The following is a 26423-nucleotide window of genomic DNA, read 5'->3' on the forward strand; positions in this document are numbered from 1 at the left end:
ATTGTTTAAGGATGTATTACACAGTGAAACTACCTTCCAGTGTTTACTTTGTAAGATACTATCAGATTTAGAGTTCTGCCCTCTAATTGCTGGTTTTGTTGACTTGTTAATTAACATAGTAGCAAGTGACAGTTAATATTTTGAATGCTATTTTTGAGGCAGCTTTTATAGTCACTGTGATCTATATAGATGACTTGGAGCTGAAAATTACATGCATTTTTGCCAGTTTGGTGTTTTGAAACGTAGGGCGGATTTGTGGCTGCCAATATATGCTATGTTTGAAAATGTTTTTTTAGTCCTACAATACTCCTTTTCCTTTCCACAGTAGGCACAAACTAGCCAAAGTAACCATTTTAAAACTTTTACTGAGGTCAGGAACAGTAGACTATCCAACTAAAAGGTCACACTGCAGTGACCAAGCTTTAAAGTGACATTTTAGTTGGCCCTAATAAAGATATTATCTGGTGTAACCTTTCCATTTCTTTTTCTAGTGGACCAACAAAGCAACCTGCATTTTTTGGTGTCATTTCAGTAAGAAAGTAAAGCATGTGCTTAACTTTCTCCCATTAGAACAAATGGGGCTTAACTTTTATTTGAGTTTACTCTATTGTTTTTTAGAAAACCACATTCATTTTAAATATGAGTTCTCACAAAGCTATAATGGAGTTTAGGAGTTCTTTGGAATTTTGCTTTTTCATTTAATTATCTTAATTACCTCCCTTACTAGTATTAACTATTAACAATACAAAATGCTATATAGAAAAGAAACAAAATCACATAGCTTTAATAGTGGCTCGATCAATTTTATTTTTAATAGTCAATCATGAAAGGGACATTTTGAGAGCAAAGTAAAATGTTCCCATTTACATTTTATATTTGGCAGCAACATTATTAGGGTGGAAATCACCAGAGGGCACTGTTTCTTTTTCTGAACAGCTGTAAGAGGAACCTATGGGCAGGCAGAGGTGGGGGAATTGCTTTATTATTAGTTTTGTGGTATATTTATACTATGCAGGACTGTTTGACTATCAAGTACAGTACACTGAATCTATCTGGAAACTGGGGTATCTTCTGAAATATGCCATTTGTGGCCAGTGTATAAGCCACATTTAATAACTAGTATGAACAATGGGGAAAAAAGAAATGTGATGCATCACATCAACATGATTCTGTATGTCATTTCAGTCATAACTGGTACCTGAGAAAATGCTCATGTAAGTATTTAGTGCATCTGGAATTAAAGGTAAGGTTCATTAATTTTTCAGAGAACGTCAGACTGTACTTCTTCACAGAGCACATTCTCAGAAATTCAGTGCCACAATCTGTAGTGGTTGCCATCCACATTTCCATTTTAAAAGGCAGATTAAACAAATTTATGGAGGCTAAGGCTATGACTTGCTATTAGTTAGGTAATTATATCCTAAATCCAGGTTCAGAGGCTGTGTGTTAGCCTTGATCTGATCCAGCAGGGCTCTTATGTTCTTCTTGCTGTCAATTGCTTTGTCTTCTGCATACTGACTGGGGTTTCCTTCATCTTTAATTATTTTGCTCATTTTTATTAAACAGTTTTACCATGTCTCTTCAGCTACTCAAGGTTCTTTCCTGTCCCTCCAAATATACCTGTTTAGCAGATGGGTCACCTCGGGAGTCAAATGTATACCTCAGATTTCTGTTCTGGATAGTCAATAGAAACTTACAGGTGGGTGTATTACATTATTGTCTAAGAATTGTCATATTCAAACATAAACTCATTATCAACAATTAGCTGTAGTGAAAGCCACAAGACACAGAATGCCAACATTAAAAACGGGGGCTGCCAGAAATACAAGATTTCTTGAGCAACTGACAGCTTCACAGAAGTTGGGTTTTTGTGGGCAGAGATAGATTTTATTTTTTGAGGGGTAATTATTCCCAATGGCATCATTCCCTATGTGTATTCAGAAATGGTTGAGTCCTGAGAGGCCTCTAGCATGTGATTTTTCTAAATCAAGTTTTCACAGCTCAGTAGGCACAAGTCATCATTCTAAATGAACTGAATGTAGAGCCAACTTATTTCTGGTTAAACCCTGAAGGATTTGATCATGAAAGTCTGTGTTTTATGGATATGTACTTCAAACATCAAGTGGATATTATAAGGATCAACGAGCAGCTTGGTGGTTCTAAGGGAACATCAAGTAGGATTTGTGATAGGAATCTGTAGTTTATTTATTCCTTTTACTTGTCATCCATCAAGCCCTGAGGCCAAGGGCAAACAATGTTATTGGACAATGATACAAAGGTCTCATTGTACAATAAGGGTTTTTTCTACATTGATCTTTCAAACAAATTCATTTAGGCTGCAATCCTGTCCATAGTTTCATGGGAAGAAGTCCCATTGAACTTCTGGGTATACATGCTTAGAGTTGCACCATCAGTCAAACAGGATTGACCATTCATTGAAGAAGGAGTCTGTGACTTGGATCCTAAGAAGTGTGAACAGAAAGAAGTTTTCAGAAGGAAAGCTCTCCCAACCATGCATCCTATGCAGACGATGCCTAGCCAGAGGATTGGGAACATTCAAACAGTAAAAGTCTCTACAGTGAAGGTTAAAGACAAGCAAAAACAATTTGCTTAATTAGAGGAGGATCAGAGTGATGCAGTTCTACATCAGTTATTCCAGTGGGGAATGTTTAAACATGCGCTTAAACTCTCCCATTAAAATCAATAGGATTTTTTATTTTTAACACTGACTGGATCATTTTGGTTCATTTTTAGCCCACCTTTTCTAAAATAAAACAAATACATGTAATAAAAATCAAATATACAAACACCATGTCTTAGAACAAAATTGTGTTGTTTCAAGTGGGTGTATTTTTTTATTAAAGTAAATTAAACTAATCATTTGCTATATTAACTCTGGCAGCTAGAATACCAGTCAAAATAGTTATTCCAGAAAAAATTCAGAAAAGCCCAGGTTTTGACAGATCTCTACTACAGAACAGTAGTTCTACAGATATGGGGCAACCACCAAGAGCATTCCATTGGTACAGGATGATACAAGCAATAAGATGCTGACAGTTGATCTTAGTGTTTGTGGTAGTACCAAGACATGAGCAGCTTTTTAATGCCAAAGGCAAGATACTAAATTGTATCCAAAAGGCAACAGGGAACTAGAAGAGGCAGCCCAACATCTGCCTAGACCAATGAATTGGGAAGCTGTGGCCCTCTAGATGTTATTGGGCTACAACTCCCAAGAGGCTGCAAACCTACGGGCAGATACTGATGATCATTTTAGCACATAACCCAAGAGTTGCTTGGTCATCTATGCAGGCCGCAAATGTATTGAATATTGTTGCTCTTCTCAGTTTGGTGGGCCAATCTACGTGTCTGGTGAAGGCGATAATTTCAGAAGCTGTGGAATGGAATTGAAGTAAACCTTGGTCAAGAAGACTCTGGCTCATCGTTTAAGCATGCCTGAACGTCTGCTTTAAAGGCAGAAATGTCTGTGTCTGCCTGGACCCTGCTGGATCATGAGAAATGGAAAGCTTGGCAATGCTTTAGACAAGCTGAGATCACAAAGAAGATATAAGGTGTGCTACTCCCCACAGCCAGCAGCACTAGGCTGGCAAGGCTTTAGTCAAGCTGAGATCATGCCCCAGGATGAAGACGACTTGTTGGCAGTTTTGAATGGCCTTCATGAGGTTCCTTGTACCCCAGTAAGGTACAAGAATATGTTAGTCCAACCAAACAATTAAATAAAAACAAAACACTTGTTCTACAGGAGTTTGCTCCTGGTGTCATTTACTAATACAGAACTGAATTTTAGTAAGAAAAGAAGGAATCAGAAGACAGGAAAATGAAGAGGTGCAGAGGGATCAAAAAGAGATTACCTCAGTGCTAGAGCTCACATTGCTTGATTTTATTTTTGCTTTCTAATACATTTTTGCTTGTTGAGGTCTTTGGAGCCCAGCTTGCCTTTTTGCCTTCTCTCGGAGAGAAGGGGTTTCTTGTTTTGAGCATGTCCTTCCTCCAGCTTTAGAAGCTACTTTAGCAATTTCTTCTGAGCTAGTCTTTTGGGGTCTAGACGTCTGGTGCATGCATGGTTTTGACTATATACAGTTTTTATATCATTTTGTTCCTTCCAAAAATCCTTTTAATTTTGGTTTATTCTATTTATTCCCTTGTGAAGCTCAGACTTTACTATTCCAATTTAAAAAAAATTCCCCTATTTTTACATGAACTTATTTCCCATTAGTACCATTCTGAATCCTATACACTGGATTCATGTTCTGCAGCTTCTCCTCAGAGCCTACAGAAGGCAGTTTCATAGATTCCTGCTTGGATTGTTAGCTATCAAGCACTTGTTAGCTGTAAGGCAATTTTGGATTAGATTGCTATATTGCCAAAAAATAAATAAATACTAAGCTTTTAACTAGTTTGGATTGCTGGAAGTTTTAGGAGGATGCAAGTTAGGGCTTAGAAATATATGTGTTTTATCAGTAGATGTTAGGTTAATGGTTTTGTATATGGTCTGTATGGGATATCTTTGGGTGAAGAAAAGGCTAAGGAGTAAACCCTACACAAATCTGGAGTCCCTAATATGGTTGGATGGAGCCTTGCAGGCCCCCTTTTAGCAACTCCTGCAGCCAAGCTAGTGCCAAATGTATTGCTCCATTTTCCTTTGGACCACATCAGCAAGGCCGAGAGGGAGGTCTTATCCCAGGCTTCCTCAACCTTGGCCCTCCAGATGTTTTTGGCCTACAACTCCCATGATCCCTAGCTAGCAGGACCAGTGGTCAGGGACGATGGGGATTGTAGTCTCAAAACATCTGGAGGGCCAAGGCTGAGGAAGCCTGTCTTATCCCAAAGACCTTCCATAAACACTGCCAAGGCTTGCAACCCAGGGAAGACACTTTGGTGATGCTAACACAGCAGTTTGACATGACCCCCAGAGGCTCACTCCATTGTCTCTTGGGACAGATGGATGCCAACAACATATTGTCATCATTTCAGCATGAGCTAAATCTAAAAACTCCCCTGAAACGATGTGGGAGTTCTCTTTTGGCTTTATCTTCTGAGCCTTCAACACTGAACTTCAGTACTGGAATCATAGCATCATTCTACTTAACAACTGTGGGATTAGGAGAGGCAATGTGGTGTAGTGGTTAGAATGTCAGACTAGGATTTGGAAGACCAGGGTTCAAATCCCTGCTTGTCCATGAAGCTCATTGTGTACCCTTGAGCCTGTCACTGCCTCTCAGCCTAACCTACCTCATAGGGTTGTTGCAGGGGTGAAATGAGGCAGCACCATGTACAGTAACTTAAGCTCCTTGGAGGAAAAAGGTGGGATGTAAATGCAATGTAAATAAACAGTGAATGGGAGAGTTGTGATGTAGAACACTTCCCTGAATCCCTGGGACAGGAGTCAGAGGGACAAACTCTGTCATTAGCAGTTGGTCTGATGCCTCCTCAGCTTTTGCTTAAACATCAGGGGCCGCATCCTGGCTGGCCAGTAAACTACTATCCTTTGTTTGCAATTCTTCAAACTTTCCTGTTGTCAAAGGAGGGCCTGAAAAATCATAATCTAGTAAAGTATCATCAAGGTTATCCTCCCCAAGACGGGAAAATTTTTCTTTATGAAAACCTCTTCATCTTATGAAAGACAGTCAGAATCTTCCATTTCCATCTAAGTGTAAGGCAAATTCTGAGGGAGAAGAATAAAGAATAGGTAGGGGGACTGGAAGGGAAATTCAAAGCATAACATTCAAGTTCAGTCCTCAACTATTCGGTGTCAAACTCCTGATAGGAACTTGGGTTTTACAATCACACTTCATTACAATGAGTGGGGTAGCAAGAAAGAAAGTCAGGACTTGCATTGCAAGGATCCTGGGTAACATAAAAAGGAAAGTGACAGTGCCTACAAAACACTCACTCTCGTACACTTTGGTTTCCTTCCAATTACTGCCCCCAGGTCACTGGAGTAGAATTAAAGAACCCATTTTCTAATATAACTGACTTGAAAATAAAATCTGACCACTCATGTGCTTGTAGGATGGGATTTCTGCCAAAAATAAATGCAAGTTGGTCAGTCTTTGTGTACCCTAATGGGGTGCTTATGGAACCCTTTGATGCCCCCCCCCCCAGCTTCAAATAATAAAAAAACACGTGATGCCATCTTTACGGAAATCGGTACTACCTTTCTATGTACTGATATCACATCTGGGGTTGTTCCTCATTAGCGGAGTAGTTTATGGAAGTAAAGTTTACTACTAAGGCATCAACATGTTTCCTCAAGCGGAGATTTAAAGTTAATTGATGACTCCTCCCGCTGCCTCTCTCAGCGGATGCCAAGGCGTCTCAGTTCTTAAGGTACAACACACTTTCCCCAAAGTTATTATTATAATCCGCATCCCCATCTAGCCAGGAGGTGCTTTTTAAAAGGAAAAAAAAAAGGCAGACGAAGGTGAATCCGGAGAGAGGACTGTGCAGCTTGGGGGTGGGGAGAGCACCTCTCCCCCCGCCCCGCACATGGCTCTTCCCCTGCTAAGTTTGGGCTTTTACCTGCAGCTTCCGCTCCCTTCGGAGACTCCTCGCGTACAGCAGGGAGAGCGAGCAAGCCAGCGAGGGCTTCGATCAACACCAGACCAGGAAGTGGGGAAGGAAGCACCGCGGGAGAGCCTGGATCGAGGGGGTTGCCCGGTCGCAAGGGCCCACGTTCCCCTGGAGCTTCTCCCTCCCCTTCCCCAATGGCTTCTCCCGGGGACCCTCCTCTGCCCGAAGGTAAAGGGCGCCTGCTTTGGGATCTGCCTGCTGCGTCTGGTGGGAAAGGCGAGGGGCTGGGCGTCTTTTGTGGCCGGGAGCCTGCGGGCTCTGCCGCCGAGAAGTGGGGCTGGGCTGGGCAGGGGAAGGGAGGCGGGATCCTGGAGTGGCCGCTGGGGCGGGCCGGAGGGCGGACTCGCTGGGTGGACACTGATCCTCCTCCCCTCGCCCCGCTGCGAAGCCACTCCGCTTGCAGCTCAGAGGCGAGAGGCGGAGGCAGCCATAGCTCGAGCCCTTCTGCGCCTCTGGCCTCACCTTGGTCTTATTCATGCCGCAGATCGCCGGCAGGCGCGATGCTGGGTCTTGGTAGCCCCGACTCCCGCAAACCCATTGCAGAAAATCACTGCACGCACAGTGCTGCGTGGAGAGAAAGAGAGCGTGTGTCCGAGGCTTTCCTTCCGCCTGTACTTTTCGTGCACCGGGAGCGATTCTTAAAAAGCCCTTTCTGTAGCACCTCACCCTCAAAGGACTTGATGAATCATTCACTCATGCACGAACGAAATTAAGCCCTGCAGCATCCCTCTGAAGTGCACAAAATTGTTGCTAAAAGTTGCCTTATCCTGTAACTTTTGAGAATTGCTCCCTATATCCTTCAGCAAGAACAAATTTCTACCTGTCCTGAGCGTAATTTAGTTTATAAACGCTTTTCAAGTTAAGTGAGAAAGAGAATGCAGTTGTACAGGTCACACACTTGAGGCACAAGTGACCAGCACACACACACACACACACACACACACACACACTTTTTTTTTAACGGGGAACTTTATTTTAAGAATACAGTGGTACCTCAGGTTACATACGCTTCAGGTTACAGACTCCGCTAACCTGGAAATAGTGCTTCAGGTTAAGAACTTTGCTTCAGGATAAGAACAGAAATTGTGCTCCGGCGGCGCAGTGGGAGGCCCCATTAGCTAAAGTGGTGCTTCAGGTTAAGAACAGTTTCAGGTTAAGTACGGACCTCCGGATGAATTAAGTACTTAACCTGAGGTACCACTGTATGCTGTTGGACAACATAAGGCCTAAAAGATGTGTGTCCAGCATTTGCCAAAATCTCTTCAGAAGGTGCCAGAGGCATGCTCTGCGGTGGGAAATCTACAATTTAAGGGCTACTGCAGATACCTGCCCCACAAAAACAAACAAACAAACAACAAAAAACATTAAGGGCAGTGAAGCTACCAAGAGGGCTCTGATCCAAACACTCAAAAGGGTTTGTACGGAAGAGCAGTCTGTCAGATATCTAGGGCCTAACTTGTTTAGGGCACCTTTCATTAATTCTGTAAACAGACTGGCAACCAACGCAGCTATTTTAGAACAGGGCTTATATGAGTTTGAATAGAAACCACAGCCAATAATAATCTGACTAGCTGAAGTTTTGGAGTCTCCTCAAGGGCAGCCCCACATAGATTGCATTGCAGTAATCCAGTCTAGAAGTTAACAGAGCATGGAGTACTGTGGCCTAGTCATCTGTGTCCAGAAGAGGCCAGAAGCTGGGGAACCAAGCAGAGCTGGAAATAGGGCCTGAGTACTCCAAGCTACTAAAGCCACACGCAAGCTACAAAAACCTGCTTCTTCCAGGAGTGCAACCCCACCATTCAGAACAGCCCACCTCCTGGATGTTTCTTCCCCTGTTTGAGAACCTCATCTGAAAGTATCTAAAGATAGTTCTTGCTCCGCTGCTTGTTTTGATACTGCTGAGCTGGAGCCATATTTAAGCTTGGTAGTGCACCAGGAAATTAGAGGTGAACTGAGGACTGGAAAAGTATCCAGTACTTCTAGCTTTGAGTGATACTTATCTATTCTTGCTTATCCTTTTCAGGCTGGCTTTCAGAACTTTATAATTAGTTTGATAGGATGATGAGCATGGAATTTCTTTGATCCAAGCTCTCAGTTGCTTCAACTTCAAAACGGTTATACAGTACAAAGGGTTGTTACTAATGAACAGAAACTAAATCGCAACATACAGCAGAAATCCACTTCTACAGATTCTGGTGTTCCAAATAGTCTATTCAGGAATAAGACATCTCAAACCTCAGGGGACTTCATATGAAGTTCATATGCACAGGATTGGGCTGTTTGCCAAAGCAATACCTGACTCTTCCTTACTTCCCTTGGCACTTACCGGTAGGTCTGGTCTTGGATCCAATTTAAATAGCAAACAAGGCACAAAGTACAGTCCTCACAGGAAAGTACAGTACATATAATCTTTTGTCATCATAACAATCCTTTGAGGCAGGTTGAGAGAAAGTGACAGGTCCAAGAAATTTGATGGCCAGGAACTGGGAGGGGGGAGACTTTCTTTCCAGCCACCCCTCCATACTCTTTTTTTTTTGCCCCTCCGTTTGAGCTGCAGCTTTTCTGATAGTGGCAAGTGAGATTGGTGCTCCTCATGCATGCAGGTATTTTGCAGTATTCACATATTGTGATTAAAATTGCAGCCCATATTCCCCCTCCCCATTTAATCCAGATTTACACTTTCTGGGGGGAATATGATGTTTTGTTGTTGTTTTTTAAACTGTTGCCAATGACCTATTTGTTTGGAAATTCAGCCTGTGGTCTGGAACTACCCTAGATAGAATGTGGTCTGTTGTTCCCTTCCGGCTGCGCCCTGGCCCTATTCATGGTATAGCAGTGGCTTGTTCACACTCTTGGTTTAACTAGAATATAAGATTGCTTAGCTGATAAATAAAAATGACAACACAAAAAATACATAGATGATTCAAAACGATATAAGAAATATCATAAACTAAGTTTGGCAGTTCAGATGTCACAGGAAACTGTGGTTTTAAAAAAATAGAAGAGAACGGGATGTGCAAAGAGGAAGTGTGCAGGCACATGTCATCTTTCTCATCTGACAAACATGGTAAACATGGTTTATCAGAATAGGTTTATTCTATCTAAAATGCACTTGTGTTACTCTTGGCAAAAACTGCTTGTGGCAGATGATAATTTTTCATTAAAGTTATAGGAAAATGTAAGTGCATATGATTTTATGATTATTTATTCTGCTAGAATAACAATTTTAAAACCAGAATGTGAAACATTTCTTTGTGTTACAAACTAACACTTGCCTATATCTACAATGGAGGCAATTAAAGTAGACTGGAGATGTTGAGAAACACAAATTAAAACTTTCCTTTATTTGTTTCCAGCAGATCAGGCAATGAAAGAGCCAGTAGAAGATACAGACCCTAGCACTTTATCCTCAGAAGAAGTATGTAATTTCCTGAATGTATTGTAATGAAATGTAACCGTTAATTCAATTATTGTACATGTTGGTTACCATTTTATAGTTTTTAATGCTGACACAACAGGTTCATAAATCTCTGGTATTGTAGGACATTTGGTGAAATGTTTCTGTGCCAACTATGCAATGGATGAATTCAGAATAGAACCAGACATTCTAAAATATAGGGAGCTGCCACCAAAACCAACCACCACACATAAGCCCAGTTCACATATTATGACTTACTGGGACCATGGGAACGTTGTTGGATCTGGAAGTTTGAAGTTGCTGCTCATACCCACTTTCAGCACAGTGAAGCATGGCAGCTAAGCCAAGGTGTGTAATCTGGACCTGATACTGTGCTTAAGGTCTCTCCTCTTAAACCTTGAACCATAACTGAGGTCTGATCTACGGTTACCGGTCATGATTAAGGAGGACAGACTTGAACCTTATTCCTGGGTTTGGGGAACCTACACATTCACATGGTTCTCAGAAGCCATGGTTTGGCTTACTGTGACATGTGAACCAGGCCACTGAGATCCTCCCTTCTCCCACCACAATGCATAATTCAGCTAAGTCTATTACCTGCCTATGTATGATACCTTCTCATATTATGTGAAATGGGACAGGGAGGGAAACACTTAGAATAGTTAAGCCAAGGTATGGGGCAAATTGCATTACAAGTATCAAAAGAGAGAGGGATGCTGTTTTCAGTGGCAGCTCCATGACATCTGTGATTCTGCAATTTCTATATCTGTTATTGAAGCTTTCAGACCACCACCATGGGGAAAAGAGTGGTAGGTCAATGATAGAGCATCTGCCTTGCATTCAGAAGGTCCAAGCCAAGCCCCCTTTTGTCTAAAACCCTGGAGAGCCACTGCCAGTCTGTGTAGACAATACTGAGCTGGATGGACCAATTGTCTGACTTGGTGTAAGACAGCTTCCTAGCTTCTGAAGCCCACTAAAGGGTTTAACAAAACTCTGTTTGTTTCTTCTGTGTTCCTTCCTGTCTGGGACTACAGAAACAGGAGGATTGTGGAGTTACCTAGCAAGCTGCCATACATGGCAGTTCACACTCTGTTCATTTTGGTAGGCCTGATATAAAGGTAAAGGGTAAAGGGACCCCTGACCATTAGGTCTAGTTGTGACCGACTCTGGGCTTGCAGCGCTCATCTCGCTTTATTGGCCGAGGAAACCGGCGTACAGCTTCCAGGTCATGTGGCCAGCAGGACTAAGCCGCTTCTGGTGAACCAGAGCAGCGCACAGAAACGCCGTTTGCCTTCCCGCCAGAGCGGTACCTATTTATCTACTAGCACTTTGACGTGCTTTCGAACTGCTCAGTTGGCAGGAGCTGGGACAGAGCAACGGGAACTCACCCTGTCATGGGGATTCAAACCGCCAACCTTCTGATCGGCAAGTCCTAGGCTCTGTGGTTTAACCCACAGCGCCACCCACATCCCTAGGGCCTGATATAGAGGAATGGAAAAAGACAGTTTTACAAGGCGACAACAATTAAGTTTGTCAAAATATATTTGATGGTATATTTTGTCTCCCCATCTTTTGAACAGACAAACAAGTACCCTGTTCAAGATACAGCACTACCAAAAGGTAAGTGCAGAAAATTGTAGTAGCTATATATTTGTAATTATCTAAAACTTTCCTAAACTATGCAAAATAAGTGTGGTTGTCACTTGATGTGGAAAATATACATTGAAATGTTTCTATAGCCAATGCAGAAGTTTGTTTTTAAAACACTTAATTACTGTCTGAATACCAAGTGACCACACATGGAACATCACATGGGGTTATTCAGGTTATCCCTTCTCATTGCAGTCCTGCCCAAGATGCTACTTGGGAGTGGGACTCAGGGCAATCTATGGGGATATTGCTGGAAGTGAAATTGGCAGTCCCTCAATCTGTGTGCGAAAGTGCCTTCACACAGAGGAATGGACTGTAGCTCAGCAGTGGAGCATCTGCTTTGAATGCAGAAGGTCCCAGCTTCCATCCCCAATAGAGCTGGGAATGTTTGAGAGGAGCTTAGACAACACATCACTTTTGGACGAAAGCAGCAGAAGGAGCAGGCATGTTGCCTTGGGGGACCATGGACCAGGGAATGACCTCTCTTCTTGTTTGCTGCACTTGGGAGAAAGATGGCTTCCTTTCTTGCAGCACCTAAAATATCTCTCTCTATCCCATAGCCTTGCTATTTCTGCCCCATCCCCATTGCTACCCTTGCTTTCCTTCCACCTCCCACTCTATGCTCGCTATTTATTGCTCTCCCAGCCCTTCAGCTCTTTCTCCCCCTCTCCTAGCCTCCCTTCTTTCCCTTCCACCCTCTAATCCAGGGGTCAGCAACCTTTTTCAGCCGTGGGCTTGTCCACCGTCCCTCAGACCATGTGATGGGCCGGACTATATTTTTTTGGGGGGGGGGAATGTACGAATTCCTATGCCCCAAAATAACCCAGAAATTTTAAATAAAAGCACACATTCTGCTCATGTAAAAACACTAGGCAGGCCCCACAAATAACCCAGAGATGCATTTTAAATAAAAGGACACATTCTACTCATGTGAAAACACACTGATTCCTGGACTGTCCACAGGCCAGATTGAGAAGGTGATTGGGCCACATCCGGCCCCCGGGCGTTAGGTTGCCTACCCCTGCTCTAATCCCTCTGTTTCCCCCCCCCCAGCTTCTCACCATGCTCTCCCCCACTGCCAATGCACCACCTAAACTCTTGCGTGTTTGTGCATAAAGTGTGTCTCTGTGTAAAGTGTGTTATTCCTATTATGATCTCCGGCTGCACCTTTCCGCCAGTCACTCTGCTGCTAGATGCCCAGCCCTGACTTTTCTCCTGTTCTTCACTCCAGCGACCCCAGCCTTCTTCTGTGCCACCAGAAGTTGTGAACATCTTTTTTAAGAAATAAAATGCATGCATGGCTTGCTCCTGTTTGCCTTTTGCAACACACATACATCAATTTTTGCCCTCTCCCCATCACCAGCAGAAGGGAGCAGCATTATATTTTAAGGGCAATAGACAGTTTAGGCTTAAGCATGTCTTAAGTATTCAGAGGTGAATCCCACTGAGCAGTAGAGAGTCTGGAACTGTGGTGGGAACAGCACCATTAACAGCTTACAATACAGGCAAGTCCCAACCAGGCCTCCCACCACTCCAGACAGCCTGGGGCGTCAAGAGACCTCATTCAAGAATGTTTAATTTGATATCCAATAAAAGTTATCATTAATTAGAGGGTTGTTTGGAAATTTTGTTTTATGTGATTTTGTTTTAGAAAATCCATGTAAACTGTCTTGGAAGGGTTATGCCCTGAAAGGTGGGTTTGACACATTCTAAATGCATGCCAAAAGAGCTTCATTACTTCCTATTAAATGTGATTAGAATTGCAACATTGGTGTCACTTTTGCTGTAACATTAAACTATGTGTAACATTAGGTACATGAATTCAATGAAAACGCTTGTTTTCACAATCCTGCATGGGGAGCAGGATTGTGGCCACAGCAGGACATGCAGTGGTGCAGACCAAAAAATGTCTCCACCATGCTCCTGTTTAAATTGAGAAGAAAGCTTCTGTTGGTAGTTAAACTGCCCACCTGCAGAGGCACAATCCTGCTCCCTGGCAGCTGTGATTTACATAGTTTAAAGTGCCTGTTAGCTGGCCCATTGGATTAATTGCTGCAGAATGAGTGCTATGTCTCAGCAACACCATAGAACATTTTATTATTCTGTCGCAGTTGTGGCCTGTGCCTTCTGTTTCTCCTCCGTCTCTCATTGCGTCAAGCCCAGCATTTTAAAATTGAGTAGACAAGACTGGAGTTGTGCATTAATAGTACAAAGTCCAGTTCCCTGCCAAATCCTGTGTAAAGTTGGACAAGATTGACAGAGCATTTTCTTGCAAATCAAATGGGACTGGGTATTTAAATGCAACTTTAAATGCAATAAGAGTAAGACAGATGTTTTGGGAGAGGTGTTTAGCATAACGAATGGTGGTGAGTCTTCACTCATAATGCACATGCACAGAGTGGGATGTTGTTGTTGTTGTTGTTAATCCATGGCTTCCATGTTCTGGCAAGCCAGTGAACCGGATATTGTGCCCCCTGGTATAAATTGCCTCTTTTGCAATATGTAGAGCTCTTGGCAAGCCATTGCTGGTTTTGCTAGTATGCGTGGAACTGCACGGCTGGCTTCTTGCCCTGATATATAAATTGTCGTCATAATCTAGCTGAATTTTAGTAAGCAAAGATGGTGAGAGCTGAATGTGACTAACACTTCAGAATTTGCCTTTTTAGACGATGAATACCAAACAGAAAAAGTGACGCTAGAAATAGCATCTGTTAACATTAGGAGCCTGACATCTGATTCGGGTCTCATACAACAGGTAAGCTGTTAAACTAGCATGTTTCACTGATACATAAAGCTTAATTAACATTTATTGTGTCCCAACAGCTTACTACTAGTTCAACAGAAGTCTTGTTTTAGTCTGGTGTTCAAAAGATAAAAAGGGGAAAGAGATGACACAAAGCCATGGAAAAGCCCTCAACCCCCAGACAATCCCAGGTCAACACCCATCTCATATTTGAAGCATGGGCACCTTGGGTCTCCAGTTAAGATCTTAACAGGTGATCAGGATCATATGGCGGCAAGCAGTTCTCAAAGAAACTCCCACACTGTTTGAGGCTCTGTAGCAGGGGTAGGGAACTCCTGGCCTGTGGACCAAACATGGTCCTCCAGGCCTGCCCATTTGGCCCACAAGGCCGTTTTCAGGAAGCCATGCCCATCTGCCCCACCCCTGACAGACTCTGTCCCAGCTTCTGCCAGCCTAGCAGTCCGAAAACATACCAGTGCTAGTAGATAAATAAGTACCACTGTGATGGGAAGGTAAGCAGCATTTCTGTATGCTCTGGCTTCTGTCACAGTGTCCCGTTGCACCAGAAGTCATGCTGGCAACATGGCCCGGAAAGCTGTCTGTGGACAAATGCCAGCTTCCTTGGCCTGAAAAGTAAGATGAGCCCACACCCCATAGTCGCCTTTGACTGGACTTAACCGTCCAGGCGTCCTTTATCTTTGCCTTACCTATATGATGTCAAGTATGGGCTGGTTAATAGTGGGTCTTCAAAGGAACAATAAGCGTAAAGTTTCCAGTTGTTCCTTTGATCAGACGAGGTGTGCTCCCACCAATTATTTAGCTAATGGGCAGAGGGGAGCATGCCTTCAATCCCCTCATTTGAAGAAGAAATGCATGAGGGAAAGGGGGTCTGAAAGCTCCTTTGTAAACATCTTCATGAGAAGATGTTTGCAAGTGGCTGTTTGAAAACCCCAGTTTGCTTTGAAGTCCTGGCCATCAAGGCTTCAAAGAAAAGCATCACTAGATGTCACTATGAAACCTACATGCTGAGGTCTAGCTACTGGTCCAATTAGGTCCTGGGTCACACCCTATTCTTAGCTCTGTTATGGCAGTGTGGGTGAGGCACTCATTAATGCATAACCTTACCCACTTCTCATGGAAGTAAACCAGAGGCCATTTTTTGGTGTTAGGTTTGGGACTGGTGTGAAGTGGTCTCTCCGTGGGATGTGGTCGTGGTTTGGAGGATTTGGTGCAGGTGTGCTCCTCCTCTGTGCCCCACCCCCATGACTACATCCCATTTTGGCTGTTTTGCTCCTGTACTTTCACCAGTAGAATGTTCTATTAGCATATTCGGTGTGGTTTCACTGGTGTACTTTTTGTGCTAATGGTGTGTCTCAGGTTCTTCAATGCAGTAGTGCTTCCACCAAATCCTATAGCCCCTCAGCTGGCTGAACTTGAGTACAGGATTGTACCCTTAGGGAACAAAAGGTCTTCATCAAAACAACACATAATATTAAACTGGCTTCTGACTTCAGTTGAAGTGTGTATGTGTGTATGTGTGTGTGTGTTTTAAAGCAGTGAAACTGATTTCCCTTTACAAATGTTTCAGTGTATTTGCAGAAGCTACATTTTGCCTTTAGGGTGTACTGGTTTTTCTCATCTTCCAACTCATGGAAGGCAAATTTGTAGTTCTGTCTGGTCTTGCAATTTATTAATAGGCAATAAAAATGATCTTGTTAAATGGCAATGTTTTAATAGCTGGTTACTTCTCTTACAGTATAAACATATACTGACTAACATGCACCAAAATGGACACAACTGTATTTGAAGTTGTTTTAGAAGTAATTGCATGTGAATTAATCTTTTATTGAATTGGTGGAGTTTGTGGCATGCCTTGACAGGAACAGCTGAGCTCCTACCTACCACTCTGGCATTGAACTGCAGCCTGCTTGTCTGGCTCACAAGACACAAAGCTAAACTACCACAAAGGACAGGGGGCTGTATATGTATGGCAGACACACACTGTAGTGGGAGGATCTCATATTGTTGTCTTGTTGCACATTTTTCTAAAAAGGGGGGGCCACCTTGGGTTTAGCGAGAATTCTTAGATATTATACAAAATTGGGTGTTTTAATATAAATCCACACAAAGTGATATTTTATCCTGTTTTTTTGCAGTTTGCTCTGAAATGCCAATCTGGCACACAGTATACTAATTTTATCCAGCTTTAGCTTCATTCTTCCTATACAGTGTTTTTGTTGATATGATTCAAAGACTCTGGTAGGTCAATTCCATTTGAACACGAAGAGGTTAATTTGGGGTGCCATAGTTTTCAGCAGGGTTGAACAGAATGAGCCAATGATGCACTTGACTTTGGAAAACAGAGGATTACATCCCACTATGCTCATCTTGGATTTATTCATCTGCTACAGGATTGATATCCAGTTGCCTTCCTTGGTCACAGTGGGAGATACTTGATATTTAGTGCCTAGCTCTTTCCAAAGGCATCTGACTGATGTTGGAAAACATACTGCTGGACTAGATGGATCCTTGTTCTGATCCAGCAGGGTGGTCCTTATGTCCTTAGTAAAGAACCGATGGCTGTAGGGCATGCCTCCAGGCCTCTGGGATTATCAGACAATCCTCAGGACACAATCCTCTTTAATGTTCCAGACAGCATTCTAGACTACAACTGGAACCAGCAGCAAACTGTTGCGGGGTTACTGTTCCCAGTCAGCCATGCCCTGCCTCCAGGATATTCTATTCCATTCTCCTACCTACAATGGTCAGTTAGCATTCTGTGACTACCAGGCATGCTGAGTTCCCATTGGGCTGTTTTGGGGTGGTGGGGCAGGGTCCCCTACTTAGGATTCTTCCTAAATACTTTTAGTGCTTCTGCAAACATCAGGAGTTTCCCCAAGTCTGCTGATACCTCCCTTTTGTGCATGGGTGCTGCCATTTTGGGTACAATGAGCAGTAGCACTCATGCCTGAACATTGGAAATAGAAGGACTTACATTGCAGTGCTGACTCTCCACTGAGTTCTGGCTCTTTTAACACATGGCATTGTCTTTTCTCTCTGTCCATCCCATTAAATCTATTGCCAGTATTTCTCCCTACAAAGTTACAGTGCTGTTCATGTTTCCCTCAGTTCCTGCTATCTCTGTTCTGGAGAAAGTCCACCAGAGTCTCAGCAACCAGAAGCAACACACACTATCCTATCCTGTCTTGCTTTTTTCGTTTTAAATAGCTCTTAATAGCTCAGCTGGTAAAGCATGGGACTCTTAATCATGGGTTTGAGTTCCATTTGGGGGGAAATATTCCTGCATTGCAGGTGCTTAGACTAGATGACCCTCGTGGTCCCTTCCAGCTCTACAGTTCTATGCCAAAACTTTAGGAGAGCTGGGAAAAACCAAAGTAATGGCAGTACAGTCATACTTTGAATCCCAAACGCCTTGCGAGTTGAACGTTTTAGCTCCCGAACGCCACAAACCCGGAAGTGAGTGTTCTGGTTTGCAAACATTCTTTGGAACCCAGATGATCAACATGGCTTCTATGGCTTCCAATTGGCTGAATGAGCTTCCTGCAGCCAATCGACAGCCACGGCTTGGTTTCCGAACATTTTGGAAGTTGAACGGACTTCTGGAATGTATTCCGTTTGACTTCCGAGTTACGACTGTAGTAAATTTCCCCCCTGCCCTGCCCCAGCCCTGGGATACAGATATCAGCTGAGCAACATTTCTAAGAATTTCAGTGAGAAATCCTTAGTTGACTGGTGTCTAGGGTTTATGCAAATCTGACAATATAAATAAAAGTTATTTAGTCCTGGAAAAGAGAAATCCAGTGAGGGAGAAGCCCATTGATTATGACTACAACTCTCTCATTAGCATGTAACATTTCACCAGAGAGAATGGTGCAGGGAACACTGACTTTCAACTGAGATAAAGATGTGTTGGATTCTGCCTGCCCCTTCTGCGGATTCTGATTATCCCCAGAAGACAGATTAGGCATTGTGTGCATAGTTGCCATGGCCGTAGCACATACATTATCTATGTAGCTTATTTGGAATGGATTTACTGATGCAGTTAAGCGTAGGTGGGCAAGGTGTCTGGTTACAGTGTCTTATATAACTACATAGTTTACCTGTATTTGCATGCACAACTTACGATCTGATCCAGAGTGTTTTGTGATACTCTTGGGTGAATGAAGCTATACAAAAGGCAACTGTATTTTCCTGAAGATATCTCAAGGGAAAGCCCCTCATTGCTCTAATCTTTAAAACTTAAAATAAACAGGGAAAGGGTGTGCTTCATCTGGGTTTATAGCCTTTTCGTAATAGTAAAAGCAATTGCTGCTGATCTGTTGCCATCACCAGGGTCCTTCTTGCCCTACCTTTACAGCTAAGAAATGTTTGTCCAAATCATTTAAAGCCTTGCATAAAATGAAACAAATTCCTTCCAGTAGCACCTTAAAGACCAACTAAGTCAGTTCTTGGTATGAGCTTTCGTGTGCATGCACACTTCTTCAGATAACACTTCAGATAACACTTCACACTTCTGAAGAAGTGTGCATGCACACGAAAGCTCATACCAAGAACTGACTTAGTTGGTCTTTAAGGTGCTACTGGAAGGAATTTGTTTTGTTTTGACTATGGCAGACCAACACGGCTACCTATCTGTAACTTGCATAAAATGGTTAATCTCACCCGCTCATCTTTCCCCCGCCCTAAAGCAATAGCTACTTACGTATTTCTCTAGATTCAGGCCTCATAGGTTGATAAATTAAAGTTCTTTCCCTGGAACAAGACTTTAAATCAACATTACTTTTTTTGCAGCCAGAAGAAGATGATGACAGCCAAAGTAGTACTGGTGAATCACCTACAGGTAATGCAGTGCCCCTAGCCAAATGAACTTAGTGCCTGCATTGAATTTAGAACTGCCAGCAAACAAAGGGAATTATCTTTATTACATTGATTGTAAAAAGCAACAACCCCCAAACCAAACAATTTTATCTTACACAACTGTGCTCTATTATAGCATAGTTTCTTAGATCAGACTTTAACAAAATGTTTAGTGGTTTCTCAAGGTGTCTTTTAAAAGTGATCCTGTAAGGTGGAGACATGCAGAAAATTAAAATTAATATTGAACTTGTTTGTCCAGATAACTTGCATGAGGCCCCTGCTCCTGTGTTTGTTTGTTTTTACTGGGGAAGTTGGAAGGTTAACCCATTCTGATACAACTTTTATTAGCAGCATGTCCAGGCCACTTCATCAGGTATCGTGGTAGCATGGTAGCATAATCAGCTCTGTTGGATTTAGGTAGTCAGAGCTCAGCAGTAGAGCACATGGGTTGCACACATGATGCCTTTGCCATCTCCAGTTAATAAGATCTCACAGAAGTAGTCTGAGATTTTGGGAAGCCACTATCATTGAGAATGGACAATGCCAATCTCGATGGGTTAATGATCTCAATAGATGGCCGCTTTCTGTGTCCATTTGCTTGCTATGTTCTCTGTGTAGTGCATAAGAAAACCATAGATATGCTCATTTATTTCAGAAACAGTTTGTGTAGGGTTCCCGTATGTCTGGGAAACCCCGGACATGTCCTCTTTTGGGGGGCCAACATGCCCATCCGGGCAGATTTTTACATTTTAAAGGAAATGTCTGGGTTTTGAGGGCTTGGGTGGCTCGGGCTGCTCTGCACACCGCAGCCACTGCTAGCCTGAGCTGGGGAAAGGGGTGAGCGGGGCGCCCTTTTTTGCTCTTCAAGATATGGCAACCCTAGTTTGTGAAGCATATTATTTTTCAGAATGGCAAGTATTGGCCCAATTCAGATGGGTTTGATAAGCCTTGGCTTTATATATAGAATGCAGCTCTATATCTTGAAGGGAACTCTTAAATCTCAGTTTCCTGGCTCTGGTGTCATGAAACTTTGACTTAAGAAACCAATAAAGTTTTGTTGAATCCACACAGTGGAGGGGAGAGGGGAAGGAGGGAGCACATAGGTAAATGGCTCATTCCCAGTTTGATAAACTACAATTCATTGATCAGTACAGCTGAATGAGGCCATTGAGTTTTATGTGCCACAAAGCTAAGGAATAACTCCAATATAATTGTACTTCTAGCTCTGAAGAAGTCATGTACAGAAAATGGCACCTGCTCCTTATGTTTGTCTCGCCAGCCAACCATCAGTGACCTGCTCAATGATGAGGACTTGCTGTATATGATGAGGATAAAGTTGGATCCCGCCCACCCTACCGTGAAAAACTGGAGAAACTTTGCAAGCAAATGGGGAATGACCTACGATGAATTGTGTTTCCTGGAGCAGAAACAACAGAGCCCCACCTTGGAGTTTTTGCTACGGAATAGTGACAGAACTGTGGAGCAGCTGATTGATCTCTGTAAATTATATCAAAGAGTTGATATTGAGAAAATGCTGCTGAAGTGGGTGGAAAAAGAATGGCCAAAGAGACGGCATGGAACCTACCAGAACAACTACTAAATGAAAGAAAATGTCCAGTCCACATTACTTCTATGGTGGAAAATTGAGAGAGTAACATAACTCTGTTCAGTTTGCTAAGTGTGCATGTGTAGCTTTCCTTTGTTAGTGAAAGGAACCACATTCATTTTTGCAACATAAAATGTTTACTGTATCTGTGTACCTAGCCTTTGCATCAACACAGGTGATCTTTAAATATGCACCAGTTCAATGCAGCAAAAGAAGAATGACAACCACAATACACTATTTGGGCTGACTGCACAGTTACTTCCTTCAAACAAACTGAACTATAATTAATTCCCATTTTCACGGAGAGAATAATGAAAGTGAAGAAGGAAAAGGGTCTGGACTCCTCTTTAAAGGGCCCATACCGGTACTGCTGGGGCCTGTTCCACCCCACTATAGTTGCCTCACCCATAGAGAGAAGAAAGCAGACCACTGGAATATCTTCATTTATTTAACCTAGCCCGCTAATTCCTGTGGGGATATATTTTTGTACTTCTAAAGATATATGTGAACTGTACAGAAATAAGGCATGTGCTTCTGAAGAAAGCAGTCTAGGGGCACCCAAGGTTGGCTTCCTTGGGCCCTGACAACCTCCAGAGCCCCCTCATCCTGCCGCTACCCATCTAGCAGCCCTGAGTGAGCTGGCAGTGAAAGGAGCAAGGAAGAAATGGACCAGCACTCTCTAATCGCCGCACCCTCTCCTTAGGGTGTGGATTAGGCCCAAAGGACAGGACAAATGGATGGGCAATGTCAACAGTAATAAGAAGGACATGGGACTACTTGAACTGGAGTACCTGAAGGCATCTAGCTGAAGGTCTCCCAAAACCTGGAGCTGACAGTGGGAGTATGTAGTCCTCTTTGCCTTATGTTTGTGTCAATACAGATTCAGTTTTACTGCTACAGTTAAAGGTCCTGGACCATGAGTGGGTGACACAGAAAATTGTGGCAGCTTCCCTTTGCTGTTGCTTCTGAAAGCTATGATCAGCAATTGCATTCCCTTGACTTAAGGTTGGTTTCTCTTCCCCGCCCCCCATCTGTATTCTTGAGTATTAGATGTCATCCAGATCTTTCAAGTTCTAACCTGCATAACGAAAATAAACTCTGAACATTTTATGTTTGGAACAGCTTTGTATTTGGAATCGTGTGCTGTTTAGATACTCTGCTTTAATAAATTAATTTTGGGCAAGTATTATAAACAACATAGTCATTATATAAATTTGTGTTTAAATAAAGCAACACCTTTAGGGTGTGCAATCCTGTATTGCAAGTAAAATAAATTGCATACAGTATTTAGTTCACAGAGAATTGTCAAGAGCCAGTAGCTCTAGCTTGTTTCAGATTATTCACGTTCACTGTAGTGTCTCTGTAGTTTTAGATCTTTTAGCTTCTTTGAATTAAAGTGGTTAAATCTCAAATGTGGCAATATATTGAAATATTTTTGGAGTGATTCCATTAATTGGAATTGCTGATTCCCTGTGGTTAGTAGATTTGTTCCAACATGTTTTCAGAGACAGTTTGAGAACTAGTATTAGAGGCTGTTACAAAGGATTTATCTCTACAATATTATCATAACAATTATGAGAGATCTATTAGTAAACTATTGAAAGAAATAGTTTTAGAAATTAACTTTCAGATTAATTACAGTCACTTGAATATGCATTGGTTTATATCTCACATAGCATGACACAATGGTGGGCAGAGGGCCAATTCAGAGGTAAAAGTCAGACACTTTGAATACATTACAAATGTGAAGGGTATGCTGTAGAAAAAGTGAATCATTTGATACATATATGAATAGAAAAAGGGATCATTTGTTACACATGTGAATCGGAACAGAGATAATGAGAAACCATAGGATCAAGATCTGTATTTAAAGAATGAAGGGCTAAACCATTTTATTTTAATATAAAATAAAATAAAATGTTGAGCTATAGCCCTAAGCATGCATGCTTAGCAGCAATTCATTTAAATTGAATGGGACTTACTTCCGAGTAGGTATGCTTATGACTGAAGCCTTTTTCAGACATGCTAAGCTCTTGAAAATTATTCTGAATAGCTTTTGGAGTTGCTGCCTTCAAGAACAGATGAGACAAGTTAGCTTTGAATGTTGAGTGAAACCTCAGCCACAGTGTGTTTACTCCTTTTACTCACATAATAATATGCTGAATTTTTAAGAATTGCTAAGTATTTTTTTTACTGTAATGGATCTGTGTTTACATAGTCTCTACTGTATATATAACCAGTCTCTGTTACATGTTTGTGTTATACCTTGGTTTCTAACATTAGTAGAAGAAATCAATCCTGTTTATTAGATTTTGACTGAGTGCACTGCTGGTTTTTCCCCCTAAACTACTGTTGCTGTAATTATTTAAGGCAAACATTTCCATCAAATGAATGGAAGTTGTGTAAACTCAACAGCCTTAATTTAGAATACAATGGATGAATACCTTGGCGTGGTCATGTGTCCTACTTTACACAGAGAGAGTTCTCCATTTAAAGGGCTATCCTGTACTTGAAGGACTATCTGGCTGAAGTCTGGTAAAAACAAAACAAAAAACAAACCATTGAAAGGGAGAGCAGGAGCCCAGAAGTTTCCCATCAACAACTCGCCTGGTCACATTCTTCCCCACTAATGTGAGGAACATTGTATTTCCATTTAAATTACAGTTACTATTTTCTAAAATCAGCATGTGCATTTTTTGTTCTTTTTTTTTTTTTTTGGCAGATCTGTGTTTTGACTTCTTGGGGGGGGGGAGGTGATTCATTAGAGGCCACCCTAGAAAACCAATGATGAGAGCACAATGTGTGCACAGGCCTCCCATTAGTGGCTATGAGAGGAAAGGATTTCATCAGTCTTGGAAATCTTGCCTTTCCTGTAATTGTCAACAATAAGAGTGGGGCTAAATGGAGAAGCCTGTTGGTGCTCCAAGTTTGGCCTGCAGGCCACAGGTTCCTCGTCTTTGGCTTAGAATGAGCTGTGAACTGAGCCATTTCTGTGAAATTTATCATTTCAATTCATTGCAACCATTGATCTGGGCATCTTATGAATTGACTGTGCCAGTGGCGTAGCGTGGGGGGTGCAGGGGGGGCTGGCCGCACCGGGTGCAACATCTGGGGGGGGCGCTCGCACTCGCAGCTCTCTGCCCCTACGGGTTAGGGGGCGCAAATTACTTGCCTTGCCCCGGGTGCTGACAACCCACGCTACGCCACTGGACTATGCATTTGTTTACCTCCAAGAACGCTCACAGAATGTCCTTGTTTTATCAGTACAGTGATATCCAATATATTGTAAAATGAGACTGATAGAGTGGAACATTGATCTCATTTTATAAAAAGATGATTAAAAATTAACAAACAATTTCTAGATCTCTGTTATTCACTATATTCTGTAAACAACCAAGCAGCAGACACATTCAGGTCTTGAGTAATAACTGTAGTCTGTCCCAAAAGACAAACCTCCTAAAGGGTTTCCTGGAGAAGCATTTTCAAAAACTATACAAGGAGTCTTCATGCAGTTTCTTGCATCTTCAACATTTATCAAATGTTAGATGGAATCCATGCTTCAAATTTTAATATTTTCTGAATATGTGTTCTGGATGTTTCAAATTTAGGGACACTGAATTGAGATTGTTCACGGCAAAAGGAAAGGAAAGGAAAGGAAAGGAAAGGAAAGGAAAGGAAAGGAAAGGAAAGGAAAGGAAAGGAAAATGTCAAAAGGCATTATAAGATGCCACTGAGGACCATAGTAGGAAGAAAGAGACTTCCTTGCATCACACCACTGAGTCTCCTTCCATTTGCCTACCTATGTGTATGTATGGAACATACAGCTGCTCTGAGAGGATGAAATTATAGCTATCAAATGCCAACCTATTTATGTTCCTCTTCCCCCTACTCTCCTTTTTGTCTTGGGCTTAATTTGTGCTAAGATTACATACAAAAGTTCGGCTGTGAGGCCTATTTTTATCTCCGACAAGCAATTCAAGTTCTAATTAGGTTCTTGGCACAAACCCACAAGCTCATCCCACAAGAGCATTGCTTAGTTATCTTATACATAAAGTGCAATGCAATATGGGTTTCTCTCATCCTTTCTTACATTTTTTTAGGCACTTCGTATTATAAGTTTAAGTTGTTATATGTACTGCCCTTTCATTCACTTCTGCCATGTTGCACTGATGTGATTGGGACTGTAGGGTAGGTTGATAACTTTAAATTTAATTGAGCCAGCTTCACACTAAGCTAAAAATCCAAGCAATAATGTGAGGGGACGTCTGCTTAATTGTTGAGCACAAAGGTCTGAAGCACAGACACAGCAATCCTATACCCACATTATGTGGGGACCGGAGATATGTTAGCACTATGCTGGGGGAACAGTCACTGCACTGTGCTCAGCCCAGCTGGAGAGAAGAAAATGAACCAGCTAAAACAAAACAAAAATGGTGGGAAAACGTCAGGCATGCACACTGTGTCCCTGAAAACACCTCCACAACATGCACGTCAGGGACTGTGAAAGTGATGGCACCCAAATTTCAGATAAACCAAGCACCAACCTACACAGGTGGGCTCTCGCAGGAAGTGCACAGTGCCCTTCTCCTCACTGAAATCCCCCTTGTGATCTCTAAGTGTACAAGATACAGGGCCAGCACACCCTGTTACCTGAAATATGGTCTCCCTGTTGGGTTAATCTTCTACCGTTAGTGTGTTGTGATTGAGCACTGAGTTACACCGTATTCTGTGGTCTGCCATGCATGTAGGCAGGTTGGCTGTTTGCACAGGGGTGACTATTTTAATTTCCTTCCTCTCCCACTGAAGTCCCAGTTTAGTGTGAAGAACAAGCTAACCCAATAAAACGTATAATGTCTTCCATCGTTTAGTAGAAAGCAACAAAAATACAACATTTTTAAGTGGCTTCTATTTCACCCTATCATGTGCTCCTCCAAATTTTAATTTCCTTTTTGCTTTTAACTTTTTGTGATTTTATTGCTTAGTTTTATATTTTTACATTGTTAACCACAGTGATATATTTTTATGATACAGCGGTATTTAAATATTATTCTAAACAAATAAACAAACAAACAGTACTGTATCTATGAAATCAGAATGGCTGGTGGGAAATTAAAGAGGTGAAGAGTCCATACTGGCAGAAGGAGCTTACCTAGTGTTCTGATTTAGTGGTAAATGAGTTACTTTGATATATACCATATGTTTTTATGCTTTAAAATGTAAAACAAAATAACTATGCCTGTTTTAGGTATTGGCTTATGTGTTCTAAGAAAATTTGATTCTGTCTCAAGGGATGTGTTTTCTAATAGAGTTGCCATGCTAAGAATGTTTACTTGGTGGCAAAACCCACTGAACTCAATTAGATATACAGTGGTACCTCGGGTTAAGTACTTAATTCGTTCCGGAGGTCCGTTCTTAACCTGAAATTGTTCTTAACCTGAAGCACCACTTTAGCTAATGGGGCCTCCTGCTGCTGCTGCGCCGCCGGAGCACGATTTCTGTTCTCATCCTGAAGCAAAGTTCTTAACCCGAGGTACTAT

The 26423-nt window shown here is 42.2% G+C and overlaps 1 protein-coding gene and 1 long non-coding RNA gene across 3 annotated transcripts; one reads left to right on the forward strand and one right to left on the reverse strand.

Moving 5' to 3' along the window:
• Positions 1-1159: 1159 nt before the first annotated feature.
• On the forward strand, positions 1160-22005 carry EDARADD (EDAR associated via death domain). Of its 2 annotated transcripts, none has more exons than XM_081856393.1 (7): positions 1160-1699; positions 6547-6759; positions 9948-10009; positions 11590-11629; positions 14326-14414; positions 19215-19263; positions 20504-22005. In XM_081856393.1, exons 2-7 carry the CDS (start codon positions 6726-6728, stop codon positions 20878-20880), a joined length of 651 nt encoding a protein of 216 aa, XP_081712519.1. In that variant the 5' UTR covers positions 1160-1699; positions 6547-6725; the 3' UTR covers positions 20881-22005. The 2 variants fall into 2 exon arrangements, with proteins under 2 accessions (XP_081712519.1, XP_081712520.1); XM_081856394.1 differs by having other exon boundaries at positions 9951-10009.
• LOC309338889 lies at positions 3878-6670 on the reverse strand. Its single transcript, XR_014155089.1, has 2 exons — positions 6541-6670; positions 3878-5683 (listed from the first exon to the last, which is right to left on the reverse strand). It is a non-coding gene; the product is annotated as an uncharacterized lncRNA (long non-coding RNA).
• Positions 22006-26423: the final 4418 nt, after the last annotated feature.

Source organism: Podarcis erhardii, assembly GCF_964252035.2.
Source record: "Podarcis erhardii genome assembly, chromosome: 3".
Classification (NCBI taxonomy): Eukaryota; Metazoa; Chordata; class Lepidosauria; order Squamata; family Lacertidae; genus Podarcis; species Podarcis erhardii.

Coding starts and splice junctions, on each gene's coding strand:
- EDARADD (XM_081856393.1), top strand. CDS start 6,726: ATGGCTTCTCCCGGGGACCCTCCTCTGCCCGAAG. Junction 10,010..11,589: donor GCACTTTATCCTCAGAAGAA/GTATGTAATTTC, acceptor TCTTTTGAACAG/ACAAACAAGTACCCTGTTCA. Junction 19,264..20,503: donor TACTGGTGAATCACCTACAG/GTAATGCAGTGC, acceptor TTGTACTTCTAG/CTCTGAAGAAGTCATGTACA.